Source organism: Macaca fascicularis, chromosome 7, assembly GCF_037993035.2.
Source record: "Macaca fascicularis isolate 582-1 chromosome 7, T2T-MFA8v1.1".
Lineage (NCBI taxonomy): Eukaryota > Metazoa > Chordata > Mammalia > Primates > Cercopithecidae > Macaca > Macaca fascicularis.
Window position 1 is genome coordinate 42,592,341 of NC_088381.1, and position 26,746 is coordinate 42,619,086.

Here is a 26,746-nt window from a genome sequence, read left to right on the forward strand (position 1 = left end):
GCCGCAGGCCTTCAGAGGATGCAAACTGATGCCAGTATCCTTTTGGTGGAACCCAAATTAGGACTAAAAATCCCCTTCCAGAAGAAATCGTGCAAAATGTGTGAAATGGTTTTGCACTCTCAGCTTCCTTGGATTATCTGTGCCATTGCCTCCCTCCATGAGTTCAGAGAGTAGAGAGTGGGGGCAGGTGCTCACGTCCTTCCCCCAGGTGAGCCCATGCAAATTCATGGCTTGGGCCACTAGGCCAGAGAAGAGGGTGTCTCTGCAGGCCGAGGGTGAGGAGGGATCAGGTGCCAACTCTCTCTGGCAGGAGAGCTCAGAGTGCTTTCTGAGAAAGGAACTGGAAGACTGGCAGAGACAGAGCTATGAGCTGTTCTCTGCAAGGCTCCTGTGAAAATGAGTAAAATGGACAGCAAAGACAACAGTTAACACTATCCTTACCTGTCCCCCATGTATCCAGCTGTACAGTGGCACTGTCCAGTCACGTGGTCACACTGCCCTCCATGGTGGCAAGGACAGTCCTGGCTGCAGTTCTGGCCAAATGTTCCTGGTGGGCAGGGCTGGGCACACACTGCTCCCTGAAACAGAGGTGGGAAGACATGTATGGTGGTGCTCCAGAGATGCCAAACTTTCCTGGGAATGGCACAGCTGCTGTGGCTCCAGGGACCACCCAACTTCCCAGAAGTTCAGCCAGCTGGACACCAGGGCTCCAAAGGCCTCCTCTTAGAGATGGGAGATGGGAGACGGAGGCCAACTTGCTCATCCAGTTATTCAGCACAATTTAGAAACTGACTATTGTATACGAGGTGCTGTATTAGACACTAGGGGTGATTTGACTTGATTCCTGTCTTCCTAGTCTACTGCAGAGAGAGCCAAGAAAACAGCTAAGTACAAGGCACTAAGTACTCTCACATGGGTACACAGTAAAGCGCTGAGGAGACACAAGGAAGGAGGCTGAGTAAACATGCTGGTGTGGAGACGTGCACTTTGCTCAGCTTCTTTCCCAAACCCAACTGACATGAGAGTTAAAGGGGTACAGGTATAAACCTACAAGGAAAAGAGGAATAGGAGACAAGGGATGTCACACACTGGAAGATGGAAAAGCAGGTGGAGGAGCGATAACTGCTTTGGTTTCTGCTTCCTGGGCAATGTTAAGTGCCTGCAAAGGGAGTGTCATAAGCCTGGGTGATGAAGTCCTTTGTAACCTCAAAAAGCTCAGGAATCAGAGACACTGGGATCCTCTGAAGGTGAAGGTGCAGGTAGGATCAAAACAGGACTGTTTGAAAGTTTATAAAATAGGGAATTAGACCCCCAGTCTCTGCTCCCCCCACCTTGAATAGCCAGGTGAATTGTCCAAGTCTTTCAGAGAGGTTGGCGTCACAGGCTGTGGACAAGGGACACAGGCAGAGATGAAGGTGGGGGTGGACCTCTCCTGCTGCTCTCTTCCCTGCTGCGCTCCTAAAGGCTGACTGCCCGACTGAACTCCCTGTGGCAGGAGGTTGGATGGTTCCTTTCTAGGGACACTGAGGAGTTCAAGAGAAATGACCTAAAGATATTGATAGTTGAGAGTCCCATCAGTCAACACGCCTGACATCGCCCTCCACCCCCAGGTGTCCAATTAGCTTTTCTGAGGCTCACTGTAAAACATGAACAGATGGCCAAGGATCACCAGATATTTGAAACAGGCCCTCACATGAAAGAGAAACACTGAAATAAACAAATAGACAACAGGAACACAGAGGAAATAGGAACCATGCGTGGAACAAGGAAAACCTAAAAAAAAGAGAAGGAAAAAAGCCTCTATCATAATTAAAATGAACATGCTCAGGTAGCTATAAGAAAATATTGCACCTGTGAAAGAATAGAGTGCTATAAAAGAGGATAGCCAGAGAGTAGGAAAGAAGCCTTGAAAATTAAAAATAAGATGGCAGAAATTAAAATGTTGCAATAGAAGAGCCAAAAGAAAGTTGAGGAAATCTATAAAGTACAACAGAGAGAGAAAGAGAAAAAGATAGAAAGATGAGATTAAAATAGAGAAAATATAATGAAATTAGAGGACCAGTTCAGGTGGTCTGACATCTAATTAACAGGAGTTCCAGACAGTAGAACAGAGAAAATAGAGGTAAGTAAATTAATGGAAAATATAATGAAAGATAATTTCCCAGAATGGAAGGATGAAGAACCTGGGTTTCTGAACTGAAAAGGCCTACAAAGTCTCCAGCAAAAATATGAAACAAGACCCACATCAAGTCATGTTGTCATAAACTTTTATATCTCTGTGGATAAAGAAATGATTTTTTACATTTCACAGTTTTTAGAAAGAGGAAAACAGGCTAGGTGTGGTGGCTCATGCCTATAATTCTAGCACTTTGGGAGGCTGAGGTGGGAGGATCTCTTGAGCCCAGGAGTTGGAGACCAGCCTAGGCAACAAAGCAAGATCTCATCTCTACAAAAACAAAAATGAAAATACAAAGAGGAAAACAAACATATAAAAATCAGGAATCAAAAGGTTTTAGACTTCTTAACTAGAAGCCAGAAGACAATGGAGCAATGCCTTAAAAATCCAGAGGAAAAAAATCATTTCCAACTTAGAATTCTACACCGAACTAAACTAACACTAAAGTAGGGGACTCAATAAAGACATTTTCAGATTTGAATAGCCTCAAAAAGTTAACCTTTCATAAATACTTTCTCAGAAAGTTACTGGAGGATTTGTTTTCCATAAAAAAATAATTACCCAAGAAAGCGGGGCACGGTGGCTCACACCTATAATCCCAGCACTTTTGGAGGCTGAGATGGGCGGATCACCTGAGGTTTGAGACCAGCCTGACCAATGTGGAGAAACCCCATCTCTACTAAAAATACAAAATTAGCCGGGTGTGGTGGTGCATCCCTGTAATCCCAGCTACTGGGGAGGCTGAGGCAGGAGAATCGCTTGAACCCAGGAGGTGGAGGTTGCAGTGAGCCGAGATCGCACCACTGCACTCCGGCCTGAGCAACAAGAGCGAAACTGTCTCAAAAAAAAAAAAAAAAAAAAAAAAAAAAAAAATTACCCATGAAAAAGAAAGGTATGAATTCCAGGAACTAGGGACTCCAACAGAAGATAGAGGTGAAAGGAATCCCAGGACAGCAGTGAAAGGAAGCCCCAGATGACAGCTATGCTGCAGGCCTGGAGAACAGAGTTAAAGAGTTCGGACTGGAACAGAAGATACAGGCTTCTAAGAAACTTGCCTCGAAAACAAAACAAAAGCAAAACCTGGGGAGACTTCTGATGGGTCTGACCTTATTGAGAGGAGTCTGAGAGCTCTGTCAAGAGAGTTTTAAGGGTAAATTAGTAACAATACACATGTATATTAACATAAATATTAAAAAAATAATTTAACCAAGCTGGACATGGTGGCACCTGTCTGTAGTCCCAGCTACTCAGGAGGCTGAGGCAGGAGGATCACTTGAGCCCAGGAGTTCAAGGCTGCAGTGAGCTATGATCGTGCCTGTGAATAGCCACTGTCCTCCAGCCTGGGCGACCCAGCCAAATCCTGCGTCTTAAAAAAATTTTTTTTTTTAATGATTTAACCACAAATTGTAATATAACTCCACTGGGAGGGTGGGAGAGGGGTTGCTTGCATCTGTATGTGTGTGTATGGCAGAGCAGAATCTTATTCTACAGCAGGAAGTCAATGGATTCAATGACTGTCTAAAATGGAAAAGTCAAGAAATGGCTATAAAGCATGTTATGTAGAAAAATGGAGGGAAATGCCAGAAGAAATATCTAAAAGATTTGAAAGTAGTTGCCTTTAGGGAGTAGGATTTGTAAATGGAGCAGGGGACTCCCCCGCCCCCCAGCATTAGCCTTGTGGTATTATGTAACTTAAAATTACACGCATGAGTCTTAGGTTTTTAACAGATCTGAGCCTGCTCTTGTCTCCTGCTGCCCTTCCAGCCCTGCACACACCCGACAGTCATTTCTTTTATGGAGATCAAGGATGTTCCTCCAATTAATCAATCAATTAGTTCAACACACAATTATTCAGCACCAATAATCACCAACCCTTAGAAGCTAGTTTATTCAGGAAAATTGTGCCAGAGCAGAGTCATCTTTCAAGATCATCCAGTTTACTTGTAATGAGTTAAATAGGAGGCCGTTCAGCTCAGACTCTCCTCCACACACAAGTCAGAAGTAGAGGGGCTGAGAGGAGGGACTGAGGTGAGGAGGGGAGGGAGGAGTGAGGGGCAGAAGCAGCTGAGGACAGTGAGAGACTGTGTGTGTGTGAGAAAAGGGGAGAGAAAATTCACTGAGGCCAGGTGCGGTGGCTCATGCCTGCAACCCCAGCACTTCGGGATGTCAAGGCAGGTGAATCACTTGAGGGCAGGAGTTCCAGACCAGCCTGGCCAGTGTGGTGAAACCCCAGCTCTAGTAAAAAATACAAAAATTAGTCAGGCGTGATGGCAGGTGCCTGTAATCCCAGCTACTCGGGAGGCTGAGGCAGGACAATCACTTGAACCCGGGAGGCGGAGATTGCAGTGAGCCGATATTGTGCCACTGCACTCCAGCCTGGGCAACGCAGTGAGACTCCATCTCAAAAAAAAGAAAGAAAAGAAAAAGACAAAAGTCACTCCGAGTAGGGGTTCTTCTTCCTCCTGGAGGTGGTGGGGGTACTCCAGGTATCGCAGGGGCCTTTCTCAGTGCACATTAAAAGTTCTAGGTATTCATGAGGGGGGAGAAGGCTTTCTGGCTTCTATCTGACTCAGTCTTCTACAGTCCTGGGCTGGATAAGGACACTCTTGGAAAAACTTCTTTTTCTTTTTTTTTCCGAGACAGAGTTTCACTCTTGTTGTCCGGGCTGGAGTGCAATGGCGTGATCTCGGCTCATGGCAACCTCCACCTCCCGAGTTCAAGCGATTCTCCTGTCTCGGCCTCCTGAGTAGCTGGAATTACAGGTACCCGCCACTACGCCCAGCTAATATTTTGGTATTTTTTAGTAGAGACTGGGGTTTCACCATGTTGGCCAGGCTGGTATTGAACTCCCGACCTCATGTGCTCCACCTGCCTCGGCCTCCCAAAGTGCTGGGATTACAGGCGTGAGCCGCTGTGCCCAGCCAAAAAAACTTTTTTTTTTTTTCCTAAGAGATGGGGTCTCACTCTGTCATCCAGGCTAAAGTTCAGTGTTGCGGTCCCAGCTCACTGTAACCTTGAACCTCTGGGCTCAACTGATCCTCCTGCCTCAGCCTCCTGAGGAGCTGGGACTGCAGGCTCATGCCACCACACCTGGCCAGGTTCCTGTCCTTTTTAGTGCTTCTCAGACACAACCTGAGAAGTGCTCCCTGAGGAGGTCAGTAGAGGAGTCTGGTGCATAGAATGTGTCCTTCTGGCATTCCCTAGGGAAATCAAGCATCATTGAGACTGTTTGGTGAAGTGGGTGAGCACCTCTTTCAGCCCCTGCTCAGGATTCCCAAACTGCAGGCATCCAAGCCCACCGAATCTCTAGTCCTCTTCCCTGGTTTGAGCTCCTGGGGCCTGAGAGAATTTGATATTTTGGAGGTCCTGTTGCCTGGTGTGATGGGAAGACCACTGGGTTCAAAGTCAAGATTTGGGCTCAGATCTCAGCTCTGCCTCCTCCCAGATAGGTGAGCTAGGATAAGTCAGGTGATCATTCTGAGCCTTAGTTTTCTCATCTATAAAATGGGAGTAGTAACTCCTAGTCTTCCAGGTGGTTATAAAGAGGAAGTGAGATTAGAGATGTGAAGGAACCTAGTATAGTGCCTTAAATAGGGGGCACTTAATTAATAGTAATTGAACCAAGTTGACACCTGATGAGGTGGCACATGGTGGGAGCCCCACATAACCTGAGACTGAGAAGAGTGGAAGAGAACCATAGGAGTCATCACCCACTGCTGGCTAGAAGAATAGCCTTTTGGGGAGAGGCAGGGGGAGAGAGCAGCCAGAGAAGTCAGCTTAGGAGAGGGCTACAGCCTGTGGTTTCTCTCCTGCTGCTATGAGCTGAAGTGTACCCCTTCAATATTCCTCTTTTTTGTTTGTTTTTTGAAATGGAGTCTTACTCTGTTGCCTAGTCTGGAGTGCAATGACACGAACTCAGCTCACTGCAACCTCCGCCTCCTGGGTTCAAGCGATTCTCTTGCCTTGGCCTCCTAAGTAGCTGGGATTACAAGAATGCGCCACTACGCCCAGCTAATTTTTGTAGTTTTAGTAGAGACTGGGTTTTGTCATGTTGGCCAGGCTGGTCTCGAACTCCTGATCTCAGGTGATCCGCCTGCCTCAGCCTCCCAAAGTGCTGGGATTACAGGCATGAGCCACTGTGCCCGGCCAACATTCCTATGCTGAAGTTTTAACCTCCAGTACCTCAGAATGTGACTGTATTTGGAAACAGGACCTTTACATAGGTAATCAAGTTAAGATGAGGTCATCTGGGTGGGCCCTCATCCAACATGACTCATGTCCTTACAAGAAGAGGAGATTAAGACAGACCCAGAATAAAGACGACACAGAGACATAGGGAGAAGATGGCCAACTACAAGCCAAGGAAAGAGGCTCAGAAGGAACCAACCCTGCCGACACCTTGATCTTGGACTTCTAGCCTCTGGAACTGTGAGAATCAGTCTCTGTTGTTCAAGCCGCCTAGTCTGTGGCACTTTGTTATGGCAGCCTCAGCAGATTCATGTACTTGCCGTGTGGTCAGTTGAGTGTGTATCTCCAATTGTAGTGGGATCTTGGACTGCTGTGGCTTCTAGAAGGTTGGACATGGGGTAAGGTGATATTTTCTGCTCCTCTCAGAACTGGTTAGACCAAATGGCTTTGTTAAAATCTGGAAAACAGTCACACTTTAAGAGGGTCTTGGTGGCCCAGCGTGGGGGCTCATGCCTGTAATCCCAGCACTTTGGGAGGCTGAGGAAGGCACATCACGAGGTCAGGAGATGGAGACTATTCTGGCTAACATGGTGAAACTCCGTCTCTACTAAAAATACAAAAAATTAGCCAGGCATGGTGGTGGGTGCCTGTAGTCCCAGCTAGTTGGGAGGCTGAGGCAGGAGAATGGCGTGAACCCGGGAGGCAGAGCTTGCAGTGAGCCAAGATTGCGCCACTGCACTCCAGCCTGGGCGACAGATGGAGACTCTGTCTCAAAAAAAAAAAAAAAAAAAAAAAAAAAAAAGGATCTTGGCTAAGTAGAACATAAGAAGAGAAGGGGCCAAGATGGTGAAAGGACTTAAGGCCATGCCAGCTCTCCTGGAGGGGAGGCAACTCAGCCTCACCAAGCATCTGAAGGCATTTCTAATGATCAGTGATGCTCCAGGGTGGCATGGACACCCTCAATGGACAGTGAGCTGTGGTTGGTGTGAGTGCTGTGAAGGTGATCCAGGCCACAGGCCAGGAAGTGGGGCTCCATGAATCTTTTTTCTCAAACCTAAGCATCTGTAATACTAGGCCTCAGCCCCAAAACCCCTCTCTCTTTTTTTTTTTTTGAGATGGGGTCTTGCTCTGTTGCCCAGGCTGGAGTGTAATGGCGCAATCTTGGCTCACTACAACCTCTACCTCCTGGTTTCAAGCGATTCTCCTGCCTCAGCCTCTGAATAGCTGGGATTACAGGTGCCCACCACCATGTCTGGCTGATTTTTTGTATTTTTAGTAGAGATAGGATTTCACCATGCGAAACCTCTCTTTGGCCCTCCAGGATAACTGGTCCTGTTTCCCAGCTCCTCAGCCTCCTCTCCTCCAGTCTCTTTTCTTTGTGTGTGTGTGTGTGTGTGTGTGTGTGTGTGTGTGTGTGTATGCATGCATGTAGGCACACACACACCGTATCCAGTCCCCAACATAAGAAGGGTGGGGGATGTCAATCCTATTTCCTTCTCTCTCTCTGTCTCTAGTTCCCACTCACATCAAACTACTCAGACCGATTTCTCTGCTTTGAAAGGTCTCAGAGCCCGGAAAAAGAGGGGAAACAATTCCCCAGGCTCTTTGCAAAGACCCTGCCTGAAACAGGCTTCACATGCTGGGCTAGCAGACTATCCTGTGGGCACGCTTAGGGCCTGGTGGCCAGGAATCTCTAAGGAGGGGCCTGGAGAGCCAGAGTTCCTGGCCTGGCAGCTCCTCTCTCCAGTTCCACACAATGGCCCGGGTCTTTGGGGAGGTGCATGGTGTGAATCAGCAATCTGTATATCCCTGAGTTGGAAAATGTGTGGTTGAAGTCACATAGGGCCATTGGGAAGTCAGGCAATGGAAGATGCTAAAGTGGGGAGCCTTCTCCCCAGTATCCGTTCCTTGGTCCCGGCTGTCCCTGGGAGGAGCCTCAGGCGTGAGTGCAACTTCATTATACGGTGACTCTGCATGCACAAGGGGTATTAATAATTCATACAAATCTGCAAGTTAAATGCTATGTCAAAAATAGAAATGCAATTGTCTACAGTAAAATTAAAAACATAAAGTCCTCAATCCAAAGGCTTCTGTCAACAGAGTTTCCTGTCATCTGGAAGAACAAACCTCTCGCTGTGCTGGGGAGAAATACAATCCCCCTGTGTGTTTGCTTCTCACCTTCCCCTCTTCAACTACCCGAGCCTCAGCAGTGTCTCCAGAGAGGCCTTTACAGGCAAAGGGATGCTGTGTGCTTGTTCTGCCCACCACTTCCTGATCCAACCTCTGTGATGCAGCTGGGCCTCTGAGGACCCCGCTTGCTGGGTGGATTTCTGAAAGCTGGTTGGAGATGAGAGGGTCTTTCCAGAGACTGGTTCAGGGTGGAAGAAATGGGCAGGTATGGGAGAGGTGGTAGCAGTCCCTTTTTCTTCCTCAGAGGAGACAGACAGATGGACAGACAGACACTAAGGGCTGGGAGTCAGGAGACCTGGATTCTAGCTCCACCTCACTCCTAACCACCAGTGTGGTCTTGAACAGGTCCCTTACCCCCTCTGAGCCTCAGCTTCTTCATCTGAGAAAGGAAGGTATTGACAGACCAGTGGGATCCAAATCTCTTAAAGCTGGGAAACCCTGTTTATATGTGAAATCTTACCTAGAGCACCTCACTATAGAAACTAGATTAAAATGGAGAGGTGGGGGTGGGGTGGGCACCAGATTCCTAATGATTAGGCTCCTGCCCCAGTTCTCCCACAAGAAACCATAGGGTTTTGTGAAACACAGAAGGAAGTCCTATGGTCTGGATTAATTCTTTCCAAATGCAGACCTGCAGACAGGACTGGCTGCCTCAGAACCATCTGGGGAGCTTATTAAAAATAGAGATCCCCCAGTCCCAGGAGGTCACAGACGCAGCCTGGGAATCTGTATTTTAACTCCCCGCCACCTGCTTGTCAGCTCTGGTGTGCAGTCAGGTTTGGATGCTGTGGGACCAAGTGGTCCCCAAGGTCCTTTTCCTGCCCTAAAAAAATTCTGACAAGACTGTGCCTGCATCGATGGGCCCTGCAGGTGTCCTCCCATCTGTCCCTGTGACCTCTGCATTCACAGCCTCCTAAAATATCCTGCTTCTGCTCAGCAGCCCTGTCCTCTCTGGCTTTGCAAAGCCTCAGGCCCCAGGGGAGGTGGCGGACTGTGTCGCTGAGCTTCCCCTGAAACAGAGCATGTTACTGGAGAGTCAGAGGCAGGGACGCAGCCCAGGAAGGTCAGCTTCAGCTGACTCACTGCCTCTAAGGGCTTGGTCTGTGGGGCAGGCACTGGCAGGCAGGGTGTGTTGGCTAAAAGGAGGCTTGTGGAGGGTTTATGGCACCCAGGGATAGAAATCAAGCCATCGTAGAGGGCTTCAGAGTTTGCAAAGGACTTTAGACATGCATAGCCTCACATGAGCCAGCCACCAACCATGGCAGCTGGGTAGGGCAGGGCTCACTGTTGTTATATCAGTTTTGTACTTGGGGAAGCAGAGTAATTGAGGCTTTTTTCAGGGTCAACATTGGCTGTGAGACCTGAATTTAGGCCCATGAGGTTACAAATCTTATCCTCCTTTCCCACAATGGTTTTTCCCAGACATGAGACCTGGGCTGCTTGAGGCTACATCAGAATCACCTGCAGTACCTGTTAAAATACAGATTCTGGGGCCCACAGAATCAGAATGTGTGTGTGTGCAAGTGCAGGGGGCAAAGTTAGATAAATTCAGGTCATCCATACCTGCTGTTTCTCCTCTTTTCCCAGCCTTTTCTGCCACCTCTGGCCCAGGGCCCATGGCTGCTCATGTGGGTGCTTATACCCAAAGACAGAGCTAATCTTACAAGAAGAATTCAATTTCTTTGGACAGGAGAGACCACAGGCTCAAAGAGGTGAGTAACTTGCTTGAGGCCACACAGCACTTAGAGATGGCAGACCTGGGATTCAAAGCTGTGTCCACGGCACCACTGGCAGCATTTAGTGATGCCCTAGGGATCACTAAATAGGAGGGAGGGTATTCACAGTGGGAGAATAACTTTTTTTTTTTTTTTTTTGAGACAGAGTCTCACTCTGTCACCCATGCTGGAGTGCAGTAACTTAATCTTGGCTGCAACCTCTGCCTCCTGGGTTCAAGTTATTCTTGTGCCTCAGCCTCCCAAGTAGCTGGGATTACAGATGTATGACACAATGCCTCACAAATTTTTGTATTTTTAGTAGAGACTGGGTTTTGCCATGTTGGCCAGGCTGGTCTCGAACTCCTGACCTCAAGTGATCTGCAGGCCTTGGCCTCCCAAAGTGCTGGGATTACAGGCGTGAGCACCACACCCAGCCAATTTAGCCTTTTAAGATGTGTGTGAGTGAGGAATGCTCAGTCCTCTTACAGTGCCCCACCCAGATCCTTTGGGCCCACCTACCGTCCAGCCTGGGGGGCAGGCACACTCGCCAGTGATGTGGTGGCAGATGCCCCCATTCTGGCAGGGGCAGCGCAGCTCACAGTGAGCTCCATGGCTCCCAGGAGGGCACAGCTCCTCGCAGCTGCATGGAGAAGCAGAGGTGTTAGACACAGCAGCATTCAGATCAGGTGGCAGGGCCCCAGTGCTCCAGGGTTCACTAGGAATTCCTTCACAGTCAATGGATCTGCATCAGCTGAGCTGCAGTCCTGCTCCCGGCCAGGAGGGGGAAGCAGGGCTCAGACTGAATACATTGGAATGTAGGGTGCTTGGGCCAATACTTTTGGGATGGACTTAAGTGTTCTTAGTGTAAAAGAAGACTGTTCTGGGGAGGAGGCTGAGGAAGGCTTCCCGAGGAGGAAGACATTTTACTTGGGCCTTAAAGGTGAAGTCAATTTCACCAGGAGAATGGAAGGAAGGGCATGCCAGGCCAAAGTAATCCCATGAATGAAGGCACTGAAAAGTGCCCATGGATCCCGTCTTCAAGAATCCGACTAGACTCAGAGAGGGGAAGAATCTGGAGCACGTTCCTTCCAGGCTCGGGAAGGCTCCCAGCTCCCATGACAGGCTCATGTGCAGGGACTGGGCGCTGTTGAAGTGTGGGGCAGGATTTGCATGGGGTCTTGGTCTTGGGCCTTCATCCAATGGCCCTGGCCTCTAGCTCACTAGAACTTGGGAGCTGACCAGACATCGGGGTAGGGAACACCCTCAATCAACAACGTCTCTGTGGTTAGAGTCCTTGGCCACCCTTCAGGATCTAGGCTGTTGGAGAGGCCACTGAGCCTGCTACAGGGTTGGGAGGAGAACTTCAATCTTGCCTCTGAGGGGGTCTCAGCTAAGCAGTCTTGTAGGTCTCCTGTCAATACTATTCTGCGGGGAACTGGAGTGAGTGGCTGTTCGGTGTCTCGGGAGAGAAAGTGGGGGAGAGGAACAGCGGAGTAATCCTCCCAAATCTGTACATGGTATCTGCCCAGGACCCTCACCTCTCTCTATGTGTGTCACACCTCTCCCAAATGCCCTAGAAGGGAAGGCCCCAGGTGAGCAGCATCATATGGGGTAAGGTCAGAAGAGACTTCCAAGATAAGGGCTGTCTCTCCTAGGAAGGGCCTCCTGGGAGGATTTTAGGGAGCGCCCACTCGGGCAGTCTCAGGAAGGACCAGTCAACGGGGTCCTGGAAGGCAGGAATCTGAGACCTGCGTGGGTGAGGCCTGGGCATTTAGACTCACAGGAGATTTCACAGCCAAGACTATCCCAACCCTCCTGGTCCCACCAGCCAGCCCACCCACAAGGAGCCCAGGGCTGGGTGTGCAGCTGCGGTAAGACGGCCACTCCAGGCCCCGCCCCAGCCCCTCCACACCCCTCCACTCTCCCCACCCACGCACCCTCCAAGTCCCGCCCCTCCAGGTCCCGCCCGGTGGTCCGGGCCCTGCCGCATGACTCACTAGACGCCGGTATAGCCAGGCGCGCAGAGGCACTCGCCGGTGCGGGGGTCGCAGCTGGCACCGTGTCGGCACTGGCACGGCAGCTGGCATCCCTTGCCGTGGGTGCCAGGCGCGCAGAGCTCCTCGCAGCGCCATCCACGGAAGCCGGCGGCGCACACGCAGGCGCCTGTGATGGGGTTACACAGGGCGCCGTTCTGGCACTGGCACCGGTTGCTGCAGTGGGGCCCCCAGTGGTCGCTGTCGCAGCCTGCAAGAGACGGGGCAGTCAGCTCTCCTTGGGGCAGGGGCCAGGAACCGATGCCCGTGCGGCCTTCCCATCTTTGCAGTGCTCCTCCCTGTACAGGCTGCAGCAAGGGGTGCCTGGGTGGAAGCTTTGGCGCCTCATAACCTCCATCAGTTCTTCCACCAAGCCACGCAAATAGTTACACAGGCTAAGAAGGGCAGAGCGTTTGTTTCTTCAAGGCAGCTTCAGAACCCATCTCCTGGTCCGGCCATTCTCTTCCAACCAAATGGCTGCCCTAAATCCCCCACTCCTGATCGAAATTCTGGAGCCACAAGCTGTTTACATCCCTCTGTCTTTGCTAAGCTCTTGGTTGGCTGCCTGTCTCTGTTCCTTTCTGCCCGGCCCTTTCTCTTCCCATCTGCCACCCCTCTTCTCTGTGACCCTACTTCTCTTCTTGGGGGCCTGCTGGACCCAGCCCAGTCCGGCTCCCATTTGTCTATCTTTCCTGCCCCCTTCTCCCTCTTCTCCACACGCATTGGTTTTCTCACCTTTTGCATTTCACTCACTCTCTGGGAATATTTCCTGTAACTCCCTGCCCCTCCCTTGGCTCCATCTCCCTGTCACCCTTTTCATCTCTTCCTCATGCTTCTTCCTTTCAGTAATGGCTACGCCTGCTGGTTGCTTCGGCTTCAGTTCAATTTCATTACTTTCCAAGCAGCCAGCTTCAGAAGGAGCAGGAAAAAGAAATGCTTCCCTGGGAAGTAACAGATAGCCTTCAAGATCTTTACATGTAATTAAATATTTCAGGGAGTGATAGCTGAGCCAGTTTTGAAGAAATTCACACTCTACAGCTATGGAAAGGGGCTGAATAGCAGAGCCCCAGAGAGGTCACCCAGCCTGCTGCCACCTCCCACTCTGACCCTCACCTGATGCATACGGGACACACAATAACAAGATGTCCTCAGTTACAGCCTCATTCACTCAAAGTTTGGGGTGAGACTGGGGTGTGGAGTTCAGGCATGGACAGGCACACATAATGTTCTGGGAGAAGTTCGATAGAAAGAATGATTGCTTCCAGCTAAGGAGATCAGGCAAGACTTCTTAAAACAGAAGTCATCTCAAGTGGGCTGTGAAGGATGTCTCACTTGTCTGCCTAATAGGGTGAGCAACCATCGCTTTCAGCACCGAAAAGTTCCACATTCTGGGAAATTCCTCAGTCCTGGGCAAACTAGAATGGCCGGTCACCAAGATTATCTGTTGCTGTTTGTGCTCCAGATTTCTAGGGTTTAGACACTCAGAGAGGAAAGGGGCCAGGTGAGTGGGATTGGGAAGGTGTCACTTGGGTAGGCTCAATATAAGCAAAGATACAGCGGTATTCAAACGTTGGGCACGTACAAGGGTACAAGGTTCCAGTGTGGTCAGTGAGCACGTGTGGTCTTTGGGGGCTGAAGGTTGGTGGAAGGATCAGCCCCACCAGTCCCCCACATGTCCCTCCCACCTGCTGACCAAGGTCAAGAGGTCAATATCATGGAGCCTGCCCATCATCCTTTAGCAGACAGAACCACCAAGGCCTGGAACCCCCGTTACCCTATCTTGGTTCATCCCTTCTTCATCTGTGCCCCAAGTATTCATACACACAAACTGAGTTGCCAAATTATGAGTGAGTCTCACCCTATATTTTCCACCTGCTATTAGTGAGTAAAGCAAAAATTAAGTCCATTTATAGCTACAGCCTCCACTCACATTGAAAAAGGCTCACAGAAGGCTGGACGCCATGGTTCATGCCTGTAATCCTAGCACTTTGGGAGGCTGAGGTGGGTGGAACTCTTGAGCTCAAGAGTTCGAGACCAGCCTGGGCAACACAGTAAAACCCCATCTCTACTAAAATACAAAAAATTAGACGGGCGTAGCGGTGTGCGCCTGGAGTCCCAGCTACTTGGGAGGCTGAGTCAGGAGAATTGCTTGAACCTGGGAGGCAGATGTTGCAGTGAGCCGAGATTGTGCCACTGCATTCTAGTCTGGGCAACAGAGCAAGACTCCGTTTCAAAATAATAATAGTAGTAGTAATAATAATAATAATTAATAAATAAAGGCTCACAGGACAGAGAGTGACTATCTAGCAGTCCAGCACCTCCTACCTTATCCTGTCTCTGGGGCACACATTCAGTGAGCAGGAGGACCAGCAGAATCATCTATGGTACCATTTCTCTTTTAGTTGCCAAGCACATGTAGTTTAATTCACATAGCTTATTGTCCATATGTTGTGACTGTATTATAATAATTACAACCACATTTTACTTACTTATTATTTTGAGACAGAGTATTGTTCTGTTGCCCAGGATGGAGTACAGTGGTGTGATCTCGGCTCACTGCAACCTCTGTCTCCCGGGTTCAAGCAATTCTGCCTTAGCCTCCCGAGTAGCTGGGATTACAGGCTCATGCCACCATGCCCGGCTAATTTTTGTATTTTTAGTAGAGACGGGGTTGCACCATGTTGGCCGGGCCAGTCTCAAACTCTTGACCTCAGGTGATCCATCCGCCTCAGTCTCCCAAAGTGCTGGGATTACAAGCATGAGCCACCGCGCCCAGCCAGACAACCACATTTTAAAAGCTCCCTGTGTGCCAGGCAGCATCCTAGAAGTGCTATATACATGAATAAATTTAATCCTCACAACAACCATGTAAGTTAGGTTTTCTTATTTTCCCATTTGACAGATGGAGAAATACACGGTCAGAGATGTTAAGTGATTGCCCGAGGTTACAGCAGGAGCAAGTCCAGGTCTCCTGGTTCTAGCTCTCCCCACTGCAGGTCATTGGGACACTTTCTGGAGGAAGAGTCCAGGGAGTGAAATTTAGAGGTGGTCTTGAGGACAAGGTGGCAGCCACAAAGCACAGGTCAGGGATACCACAGAGACTAGCCACTTCTTCTCTGTTCATCACTATGAACCACCCCAGGATCCAGCACAAGGAAGTCCCTTCCTTTGTTGGGGCTGCAGTTACGGCCCTGAGACCTTGGTTCTGTATGAAACTGTTGGAGCCAAAAGCCAGTTTGTTCTTGGTGCATCTCACAGCATACAGTTACGCTTTGCTTATTAAATGACCTCTGTTCTTTCTGGCACAGCCGAACCCCAGTAGGAAGCAAAACTAGCCTTCTGATAAGGAAGCCAGAATGTTGTCATAAAGTCCACATGGTAACACCTGGGTGTTTTCATTCTTCTGCTTGTCCATTCAGAAACATTTACCAAGGACCTGCTACTGCCAGAAAGCACCCTGCCCTGTTGGGGTGCACAGTCTAGCAGGGGGAGAAATGCTGGAGCAGCATTCATGGTACACTACGGACGTGCCCTAATAAGGGTGGCTCAGGGCATTATAGAAGGACATGTAAACACAATTCTATTAAGCCTGGCACTCTGCTTTCTCACAACACAGACTGGCATGTGAGTGTGTGTGTATATGCACATGTGTATGTTTGTGTCTGCATTTTTTTTTTTTTTTTTTTGAGACAGAGTTTCACTCTTGTTGCCCAGGCTGGAGTGCAGTAGCACAGTCTCAGCTCACTGCAGCCTCTGCTTCCTGGGTTCAAGCAATTCTCCTGTCTCAGCCTCCCGAGTAGCTGGGATTACAGGCACCTGCCACCATGCCCAGCTAATTTTTCATACTTTTAGTAGAGACAGGGTTTCACCATGTTGGCCAGGCTGGTCTCGAACTCCTGACCTCAGGTAATCTGCCTGTCTCAGCCTCCCAAAGTGCTGGGATTATAGGCATGAGCCACCATGCCTGGCCAATGTCTGCATGTTTTGTGGGGCTCCTAAAAATATGTGAGCAAGAGCACTGTGTCATAGTAAGAAACCATGGAAACAGGAAATATTTATAGATGAAAAAAAAGCAAAGCAACTTGGAGCCATTAATATAGGGGCAAATAGCCTCTCATATCCAAATTGACAGGAAGAAGTTACATTCAGTTTAGAATATTCTGATTAAGGAAGCAGAGAAGTGTATAATTCATTCTAGAGAAATTTCCCCCCAGAGTGATTAAACAAAAAAACAATGTTAAGGGTTCACAGGGATAAGCTTCAGTTATCTAGAAAATTCACTTAAAACACCTCATTCCCCAGCAATGACAGAGAAATGAGGCAGAGCTGCAGCGAGTCAATTATCAACTCTGCTGAAGGTGACTAAAAACTACCATCATTATAATTACAAGAGGACTTTGCATTCTTTCACAGAGAATCGCAAACTTTTACCAATTTGGCCTTGGAATGTCACCCCTCACACATTTCTTTTTTTCTGTCCCAGGCTCTGCTTCCTAATTATATTGGGCTTTGGCTGATTTTTTTTTTTTTTTTTTTTTTTTGAGACAGAGTCTCACTCTGTTGCCCAGGCTGGAGTGCAGTGGTGCAAACTCGGCTCACTGCAACCTCCATGTCCTGCGTTCAAGCAATTCTTGTGCCTCAGCCTCCCAAGTAGCTGGGATTCCTGGCTGATTTTTTAAGTGGCTAGATTGTCTCTGGGCAGCTACTGAGGGCTGAAGGGCACCTGGAAGTGTGCAGCCTGGCTTGTTCTATTCCTTGAGGCTGGGCAACTCACCCCCTTCCTCTGCTGACCCCTTCAGACTTTGGGGTCCAGGATCCAGGCTTAGTGTGCCCCTGGGTTCCCACAAGGGGAAGTGGCTTCACCACTGTCTTCTTCACCGACAGGCTTTTAAATTTGTAACTACAGTTGATCAGGCAGTTACTAATGCCAAGTCACGAGATAAAGGTGCAAAGTGAATTTTCTCCTTTAATTCTCACAACAACCCATAATAATAGCACCTGCTACAGGTGGACATGGTATGCTGGCAGCCAGCATGGGCTTCAACAGCCACCCTTGAAAATCCACCAAGAGGTGAGAGCAGAGACTGATTTTCTGCAAGTGCCTTATTCAGGGACTGGTTTATGTGTGAATGGTGGGCGTAGGTCCGAGGTTTTCCATGACTGGCCCTATTTCCCATAATTTTATTCTCTTCAGTTAAGATTATCTATTGTTTATTCAGATTTTTCTTCTATTGTGGTAAAATATATATAGCATAAAAATTTCCATTTTAATCATTTTTAAGTGTGTAATTCAGTGGCCTTAATTATGTTCACAGTGTTGTACCAATTATCACTACTATTTCCAAACTTTTCCATCACCTCAAATAGAAAAACTCTGTAACCATGAAGCAGTAACTCCCTAGATCCACCCCCTACCCCACTGGTAACCTTTAAGCCCCTCCCCTCCCCTCCCCTCTCCTCTCCTCTCCTCTTTTTCTTAACAGACTCTTGCTCTGTTGCCCAGGCTGGAGTGCAGTGGCATGATCTTGGCTCACTGCAACCTCTGCCTCCCAGGTTCAAACGATTCTCCTGTCTCAGCCTCCTGAGTAGCTGGGATTATAGGTGCGCCACCATGCCTGGCTAATTTTTGTATTTTTAGTAGAGACGGGGTTTCACCATGTTAGCCAGGATGGTCTCGATCTCCTGACTTCGTGATCTGCCTGCCTTGGCGTCCCACAGTGTTGGGATTACAGGCATGAGCCACTGTGACCAGTCTTTTTTTTTTTTTTTTTTTTTTTTTTGATGGAGTCTCTCTCTGTGCCCCAGGCTGGAGTGCAGTGGTGCAATATCTGCTCACTGCAACTTCTGTGTCCCAGGTTCAAGTGATTCTCCTGCCTCAGCCACCTGAGTAGCTGGGACTACAGGTGTGCACCATTACACTCAGCTAATTTTCTTTTTTTTTTTTTTTTGTAGAGATGGGGTTTCCCCATGTTGGCCAGGCTGGTCTTGAACTCCCGGGCTCATTGATCTACCTTCCTCAGCCTCCCAAAGTGCTGGGATTACAGACACGAGCCACCGTACCTGCCCTCTTTCTGTCTTTATGCATTTGCCTGTTTAGATATTTCTAGATTCTAAATGGAATCATAGAATATCAGTCTTTTGTATCTGGCTTATTTCACTTTGCATAATGTTTTCAAGGTCCATCCATGTTGTAGCCTGTTATCAGGACTTCATTCGTTTTTATGACTGAATAATATTCCATTGTATGGACAGACTACATTTTGTTTACCCATTCATCTGTGGATGACACTGAGTTGTTCCACCTTTTGACTGTTGTGTACAAGACAACAGTGAACACTGGGATATAAGCATCTTTTTGAGTCCCTGAAGATAATTCATTAAAGGGACACAACTAAATATGTTTTGATGCCATTATGGACTGTACTAGGAATAATAATGTGGCCAACCATTGCTTTTCTGCCCTCACTACTGTATAGGAAGGTTTAGGTGCCTGTGCCCTGTCTGCCCCATTAGCCCTGGGGTCTCTCTGGGCTGGAGGAAGAGACGAAGAGAGGAGCTAAGGTGTGTCCTTGTTTTGTGATTGCCCTTTACTTTCCCCACATCCACCATCTGGTCCCACCCTGCAGCCAGCTCAGCGGGGCACAACAGCTGTCAGCAGTGCTGATGAAGGTGCCTGGCCAGCCCTTCTCCCAGCTACCAAAGAGCCCCCTCCCAGCTGCTTGTAGGATTCACTTCTTCAGACAGTGGTTCTCAGCCTGGCTGCAGATCAGCATCACTGGGGCAGTTTGAAGCAACACTCTTGCTTGGGCTCTACCCATGGCCATGCCAAATGAATTGGTCTAGGGCGGTAGGGCCCAAGCATAGGTCCCTTGAAAAGCTCCCCAGGTGAGAACTCTTTTTTCCCATGATCTCTTTTCTCACTGGTCCTCTCAGGGAGATGCGCAGGAGGATGCTGGGCTGGAGGCGGGGTGGGAGAGAAGGTTAGTCCTTCCCATTCCATAGACAGGAATCCTGAGACCCAGCAAGGAGGAGGAGTCGGCCTCTGAATTGAAGGTCAAGGGATGGAAACAAACCTGGAAGCCACTGCCCCTAAGCTGCCCCAGCTTGTGCTAAGGCCTGGGCCAAGGCCCCCACCTCCTTTCTCCTCTCCAGCAATGGGAAGGCCTGATGCAGTCATAGCCCCTCCCAGAAAGGTCTGTGGCCCCCAATCTCCCACCCCACCTGCAGAAGCAGCATCGAGAGCTGACAGGTCACAGGATTGCTCCTGAGTTTACAAAGCAGCAGGCAGGGAGGCAGAGATGGAGCAGCAGCTGCCGGAAACCATTCCAGCTGATAAATAAAGTGACTTCTCAGTGAGCGAGGCCATTTGTCAAGTGACTTGCCCCAGTAAAAGCACAGTCAAGTTCTCTGAGGCTGAGCCCCTCCACTCTTTCCAGGCCTAAGCTACAATTCTGAGGGAGCACTGAAGGATGGGTCAGAGCCAACGCTGGGCACTCCTGGGCAGCCTGCTCCCCTCTCTGGGCCTCTGTTTTCACATCTGTAAAATGACAGGTTTGGATCAGTAGTTCTTGCCTGGAGTAGGTCACCCTCCCCAAGACAGCATCTGGAAATGGGAGAGGGGGGATTTAGGTTGTCACAAACAATCCCAGGGACAATTGTACACAATTTAGAACTGTACCCTGGCTGGGTGCAACGGCTCATACCTGTAATCCCAAAACTTTGGGAGGCCAAGGAAGGAGGATCACTGAGATCAGACATTTGAGGCCAGCCTGGACAACACAGTAAGACCCTGTCTCTACCAAAAGCTAAAATTATCCAGGTGTGGTGGTGCACACCTGTAGTCCCAGCTACTGGGGAGGCTGAGGTAAGAGGATCACTTGAGACCAGGAGGTAGAGGCTATAGCGAGCTTTGACTGTACCACTGCTCTCCAGCTGTGCAACGGAGACTCTGTCTCTAAAAATGAGATAAATAAAATAAAAATAAAAAATGCCAAATGTGTCTCCATTAAGAAATACTGGGCCAGATGTGGTGGCTTACACCTGTAATCCCAACACTTTGAAAGGCTGAGGCAGGAGGATAGCTTGAGTCCAGAAGTTAAAGACCAGCCTGGGCAACATGGCAAAACCCCATCTTTACAAAAATTATAAAAATTAGCTGGGTGTGGTGGCAGGTGCCTGTATTCCCAACTACTCAGGAGGCTGAGGTGGGGGAATTGCTTGAACCTGGGTGGTCGGGCAGTGAGCTGTGATGGCACCACTGTACTCCAGCCTTGGTGACACAGTGAGACCCTGTCCAAAAGCAAGCAAGCAAGGGAAGAAAGGAAAGAAAGAAAGAAAGGACAGAAAATAGAAAGAAAGAAGGAAAAGAAAAGAAGGAAGGAAGAAAGAAAGAAACAAACACTGGTAGGTAAATGCTGGAGACTCTTCAGGTCCCAATGCTGTGTAATTCTATGCCCTGTTGCCAAATGTCCCCACTTGAGAAACAGGCCAGAGGGCACAGGGATAGGAGGTGTGTTTGTATGACAAAGAAAACCTGGAGGTGGTTACCCAAACTCTGAGCTGAGCTATCACTCAGTTTCCTATCTTTCTGCCACTTAGATTGTTGGAATTAAATATTAATAGACCAAGGTAGATTAAAACCCAAATCTCCTGACACAGTCCCTAAGCCTAGAAGATGCTGACAGCACAGGATTATAATGATGTATCATTAGCTCTTAGTGATCTATTTATTACACTTGTTACTCAGTGTTACTTAACCACACCGTCTATACCTCCCTTAAACCTCCAAGGGGAGGCTGGGATTCACAGAGGCTGCGGCTCCATGTCCCACCTGTCTCCTAGGGTGGCAGGGATGGAGTGAGCACACGCATGTGGGGAAAACCCTAACCCCGAGAGCTTACCAGGACCAGCTGCATTCTCCCGTGGGTTGTTTCCTCTAATGTTCTTACTAATCCTGTGCCAGTTATTCATACTCTGCCTCATTCCAAAGAGGATCTGAGTTAAACCACGTGTGATGTGGCTATGATTCCATTTTCCAATGAGAAAACTGAGGTTCAGAGACATTTAATAACTAAATCAGGGCTTCTCAACCTCAGCACATTTTGGGCCAGAAAATTCTTTGCTATGGGGAACCATCCTGTGCATTGCAGGGCATTTAGTGGCATCCCTGGCCTCTACCCATGAGAGGCCAGTAGTACCTCCCCAACACACACACACAATTGTGACGATCAAAAATGCCTCCACATATTGACAAACATCCCCTGGCAGTGGATAACATCACCTGATTGGGAAAGGCGAAGTTGAGAGTCATATACTGACTCTTTACTGCTAGGCTTTAGCAGTCATCTTGTGTACCGTCCACATTTTACAGGTCAGGAAACTGGGCCAGAGAAGCCAAGTGACTTGCCTGTGACCACACAGCTAACAAACTGGAGAGCTGCATTTGAAACTAGCTGGCCATATTCATCTAGGGCTCTATGCCTCCCATCACACCAGCTATTATGAGATGAGAGGCTCAATGTCAAACAATTCTCAAGCACCTACCATGTTAGGGGCTCAGAAACCTGCAGTCAGTTTGAGAAACAGATAAGCAAATGGGAAACTGTCAGAACACGGGGTGATGGAGGGGCTCTGGACTAGCTGCCTGCTAAAACCTGGGAGGGCGCTCTGCTGTCAGGTTAGAGACAAGGAGACCTGGGAGCAGGCAGTGTCTCGGGCAGCAGGGCAGGAGGGGAACAAAGGCCATGGGTACATTCAATGCCCTGAGCAAAGGCAGTTGCTCCAGCTCATTACCTTCCTCATCTCTATTGCCATAGGCTCCACCACAGCTCCAGGCAGCCAAGTCCATTTCAACCAGGAGTGTCACCGTCAACATTTCAGGAGGGAGTGGGGAGATTCAGGAACAGTTTTATCAGAGCTGGCATCTCCCTGCAGATGGCTGAATCAAAACCAACCCTGAGCCCCTGCTTCAAATATCACTGCGCCTGCTTGGCACTGCACCATTAGGACCCCGTTCCTCAGGGACTGCAGGAATCCCTATTAAAATGCAAACAACCCCCTGTTTGTGCCTCTGTGTGTGTGTGTGGCGGGGGGGGGGGGGGGGGGGGGGTTTAGCCACATCCTGAGGCACTATCAGTCATTAATATCTCCGTTATCTGTTAATATCCAAGTGGCAATTAGCAGATCTGGAAGCCAGATTCAGCAGAGTATGTGTATGTTTATCAACCTGCTTTAGGAGAGAGGAGATGGGAAGATGGGAAAGTCAAATTTATCAACTTCAGGGACTTTATCAGGGACTTTTTTTTCTTTAAATCAGCATCTGCTCTGGATGTAGAATGCCACAGTTGTGTGGACAGATAATGGGAAGGAACAGTAGGTGTGAGAGACTTGGCAGGTGTGATCTTGTTCAATTGAAGCCACAACTGCTCAGGATAGCTATAGTTCTCCCCCTTCACAGAGGAAGGAACCAAGGGCAGGTGTGGTTGGATGGCTTGCCCACAACCTCACGGCCAGTGTGATCTCTGGCCTGTTTCTGAGATGAGGACCTTTAGGACCTGGGAGGCACCGCAGAGCTGGAGCACTGGAGTTCGTTTATACCTTGTTCAGAAGAAGGTATTGACACCCAGAGAGCCGGACGACCTGTCCAGATCACCCATGAGAGTCAGGAGAGGAGCAAGACTCCCGGAACTCCTGCCAGGCCTCCAGACCGTGCTGATCACACAGGCTGGCACCGCCTACCTGGGCTCCCGGCAGGAGCACCCTGCACTGTCCTCCCTGTCATTCTAGAGTCCAAATCAGAACTCATGCACCACCCCCAGCCTCTGCCCTGTGGCATTTATCCCAGCAGATAAATGCACCTCAGTGACCTGACCCCAGCACTTTCACCTTATACAATACAGCAATGAGGTCTGTGAGGCTCAGGCAAACTGTGGTGGGCTGTCCCAAAGGCACCCAGGGACCCAGAAAGCTATCTGCCCTTAGCTCTGCTCAAAGCCCTCCCCTCCACCCACAGGCTTTTAATGAAGGCCCAGCTCCCAGCGGCCCAGCTCCTTCTGATCTGCTTGCATCACACTGCCTTTGAAGCTTCCCAGCCCCAAAGACCATTTATCTCCACAATTTGCCTAGAAAGCCTCATAAATCATGTCTGTGCACAAAGGAATTACCTCTTTGGAAGAGCCTTTCAAAGGCAGCTGGCAGAGACACCCGGGCTAGCCTTGTTGGCCCTGCACCCTCCCCCACGTGGCCCCCTCACTTGCCTTTTGGGGTCCCTGAGCAAGTCTCAGGCTGTGTGGGGGAGGGTAGGGGAGGAAGAGGGTAGTGATCAAGGGGAATTTGGTGATGCTTCCCCAGCCACATAGGCTCCGAGGGAAATGAATTCACAGTCGGAGTGGGCAATGGCACTGGAAGTTGTGGGGTCCGAGCCCATTTCCTGTGAGGAGTGAACTCCAGACATGACCATTTCCCCATCATTCCCCTTCCCCAAGACTTCCTTCAAACCATGAGGTCTGGTCTGGAGGAGGGAGCCTCTCTCTGCCTCTGTCATGGGCTGTGGTCAAGGCACCACTCTTCCAGACCTCAGTGTCCCTCTTGGCAAAAAACAGGATCAGGCCAGATGATTGTGTGCCAAACTGTGCCCATGGAGTTCAGAGGAGTCCTGTGCCTGGAGTGGGGTTGGGCTGTGACAGGGGCCACGGACCTCCCATTTCCAGGGCTCCAGAGCCGCTGTGTTTTTGGCTGGATCCTCACACAGGGACAAAGCACTAAGCAGCTAAAAGTGGGGAGGGTGTGCAAAAATCTAATTTCTGCCTTTAAATGTCTGTGTTGAATTCCTCTCACACTCAGAAAGTTCTTCCCTAGGTCTCACTGAGGAAGTTCTTTCTTCTCCATTACCCACTCACTGAGCAGCCACTTCAGGGCCTGGGACTGAGGATGCTTGTGGGGAGGCAGTTAGAGTGTTACTCAGGGTCTCTGTTCCTAAAGGACTTTCTACCTGGCACTGTGAGTCACATCCCCACAGAGAATATGCAGGAAGCAGAGACAGGTGCAGTAGAAGTGGAGGCTGTGCAGAGGCTCGGCTCCCTGGTGGGCCCATGGAACATTTCAGGACAAAGTCCTGCCTCACCTGTTGCCTGTTTGTGCTGGAGCTGGGGGCCTTTCTCACCGGGTGGGAAAGAGGAGTGGGAGAGGAGTTGTGTTGAAGCTACTCCAGCAGCTTATCTGTGGGTTCACAGGCACCAGGGAGAGGTGAAGCAAGTCAGGGTGATTTGGACGTGGGCAACCCGAGAGTCAGCCAGAAGGGGCCATGGGCCAGGGGGAGGAGGAACCTGGGATCCTCCCTCTGGGCTGCTCATCCTGGGAGTCGATGCTGTACCCCAAAGGCCTGGCAGGAGGCTGTTCCCACCAGCAGGTGCACTGGTTCTGCTGATCATCCAGCAGCATTCACACCACCACTGTTCCAGCCAAAGGGATTCACAGCTGAGCCATCTTTCATTTAGGCAAAGGCAACATCTGGAGCCAACTGCTGCTCCTGGTGCTTGGAGTTGCCTTGGCCTAGGTCTAAGAACTGATTGGATGTAGGGTCCAGACTGGGTGGGGCTTAAGTGCAGCAGCCAGAGATCACATGAGATGCTGAAGGCTGGACTTGCTAGAGGTGAAAGTGCATTGGGAGCTTGGGTATGATGGGGAAGGGGTTAATCTACCCAGGATGGCCCTGTGTAATAAGTGGGATTGGATTTGGGATCTTGCAGAAGGAATGGGATTCTGGTGGGTGGGAATGCAAGGGAAGACAGTCTGAGTGGAGGGGCCGGTAAGAGCACAGGGAGGCAGTGTGCAGGGCTGGCAGGGCAGCCTGGAAAGGCGTGTGCACAGGCTGGGTGGGCTGCAGAGGGCCTGGGAAGGCTAAACCACTGCTTCCCAAACTCTCCACAGGGAAAGACCATGTGTCCTGTTTTGTTTTCCAATCCATCATATGGTCCTCACTGAGCATGACTCCTATGATGTTTACATCACCTGGGACTCATCATGAACATCTGACAACACCCAAGTTCGTCTACAAAACTGCTCAATGAGAGGAACCCTCCAGCCATGTGCGTGGCTGTGACAGCAATGTCAAAATTACTATAAAGGTTGCTAAATGTTTACTCTCAATTTCTTACTTATTTCGTCATTGGCCAGTAACAGCCCCTGGACTGCATGTCTAGAGAGCACACTTTGAATAGCACTGGGCTAGACGCAGGTCAGAGGACAGCCGAAGAGCCCATCAAGACAGGTTTGCAGGTGGTTTTACTCCAGCGAGGCAAGATTCCTGTCCTTTCTGTCTCCTTCAGGAAGCCCTGTGGACTCCCAGAGGCTGCTGGGCCACTGAAGGGACCAGGCACTCGGGGATGATAAGTATAACCAAGGATGATATTCAAATGGCTTCCTCACTGGCACAGCAGGGTGCCCACACCAGCTGCCTGGTGGGTTGGCACCTGCTGGCTGTATCCAGGACATCCAGGGCAGTGGCAGCAAACACAGTGAGCCCTACTATATGTGAAGCACTGTCCAAGGGCTGTACAAGTAGTATCTTACTGCATTCTCCCATCATCTCCATTTATAGATGAGCAAACTGAGGCACAGAGAGGTAAGGGACCTGCCTGAGCATCCACACGTCACCCGAGTCCTGGGGAAGGCTCCGCCCTCCCTGCCCCTTACCCCATCTGAGAGTTGTGGACACTGGGGTCCTAGTCCAGGCCCCTAAGGGTGGCCTTAGGGAAGACACATCCCCTCTTTAGCGTTTCATTTTTCCATTGTAAAATAAAGACCCTAACACTGGATGCTCCTTGACATGCCTTCCATCTCTTGGAGTCACCTGGGGGAATCCGTAGGGCAGGGATAAGAAGAGCACGTCCAAAGGTGGAAAGCAAAGTGTGGGGCGCAAATGAGTGCTGGGCACCTCTGCTCACAGCTGCCATTGAATGATAGGCAGGAATAGAATTTCCAAACCAATACAGCAAATGAACATTTGCCTCACTCTATAAGACATTCTTCCAAGTTCTTGTGCAATGAACTTATCCTTTGCATGCTGTAGGAAACTTGCTATTTGGAATACCCTGTTTATCTCTAGAGCACTTTTTTCTTCCCCCTGAGATGGAGTCTTACTCTGTCGCCCAGCCTGGAGTACAGTGGCACGATCTTGGCTCACTGCAACCTCCGCCTCCTTGGTTCAAGTGATTCTCCTGCCTCAGTCTCCTGAGTAGCTGCGATCACAGACATGAGCCACCACAACCGGCTAATTTTTGTATTTTTAGTACAGACAGGGTTTCACCATGTTGGCCAGGCTGGTCTCGAACTCCTGACCTCAAGTGATCTGCCCACCTCGGCCTCCCAGAGTGCTGGAATTACAGGCATGAGCCACTGTCTAGCATACTTTTGAGCTTCCATAGCTACTCTATGCTTATAGATGA

At 49.5% G+C, this 26,746-nt stretch overlaps 1 protein-coding gene and 1 long non-coding RNA gene across 47 annotated transcripts in view; one reads left to right on the forward strand and one right to left on the reverse strand.

Moving 5' to 3' along the window:
- The window catches only part of MEGF11 (multiple EGF like domains 11), a 391,182-nt gene that overhangs the window by 74,529 nt on the left and 289,907 nt on the right, over positions 1-26,746 (reverse strand). For all 46 annotated transcript variants that reach the window (XR_012415082.1, XR_012415083.1, XR_012415084.1 and 43 more), the window contains 3 exons: positions 12,267-12,513; positions 10,789-10,909; positions 442-578 (listed from right to left, as the gene is read on the reverse strand). Coding sequence is in view for 37 of the 46 variants with exons in the window: in XM_073996090.1 (XP_073852191.1) it covers positions 442-578; positions 10,789-10,909; positions 12,267-12,513 (505 nt within the window). In the remaining 9 variants the exon portion in view is untranslated. The remainder of the gene's footprint in view (positions 1-441; positions 579-10,788; positions 10,910-12,266; positions 12,514-26,746) is intronic.
- On the forward strand, positions 10,141-25,448 carry LOC135971826 (uncharacterized). Its single transcript, XR_010588124.2, has 2 exons — positions 10,141-10,266; positions 25,230-25,448. It is a non-coding gene; the product is annotated as an uncharacterized lncRNA (long non-coding RNA).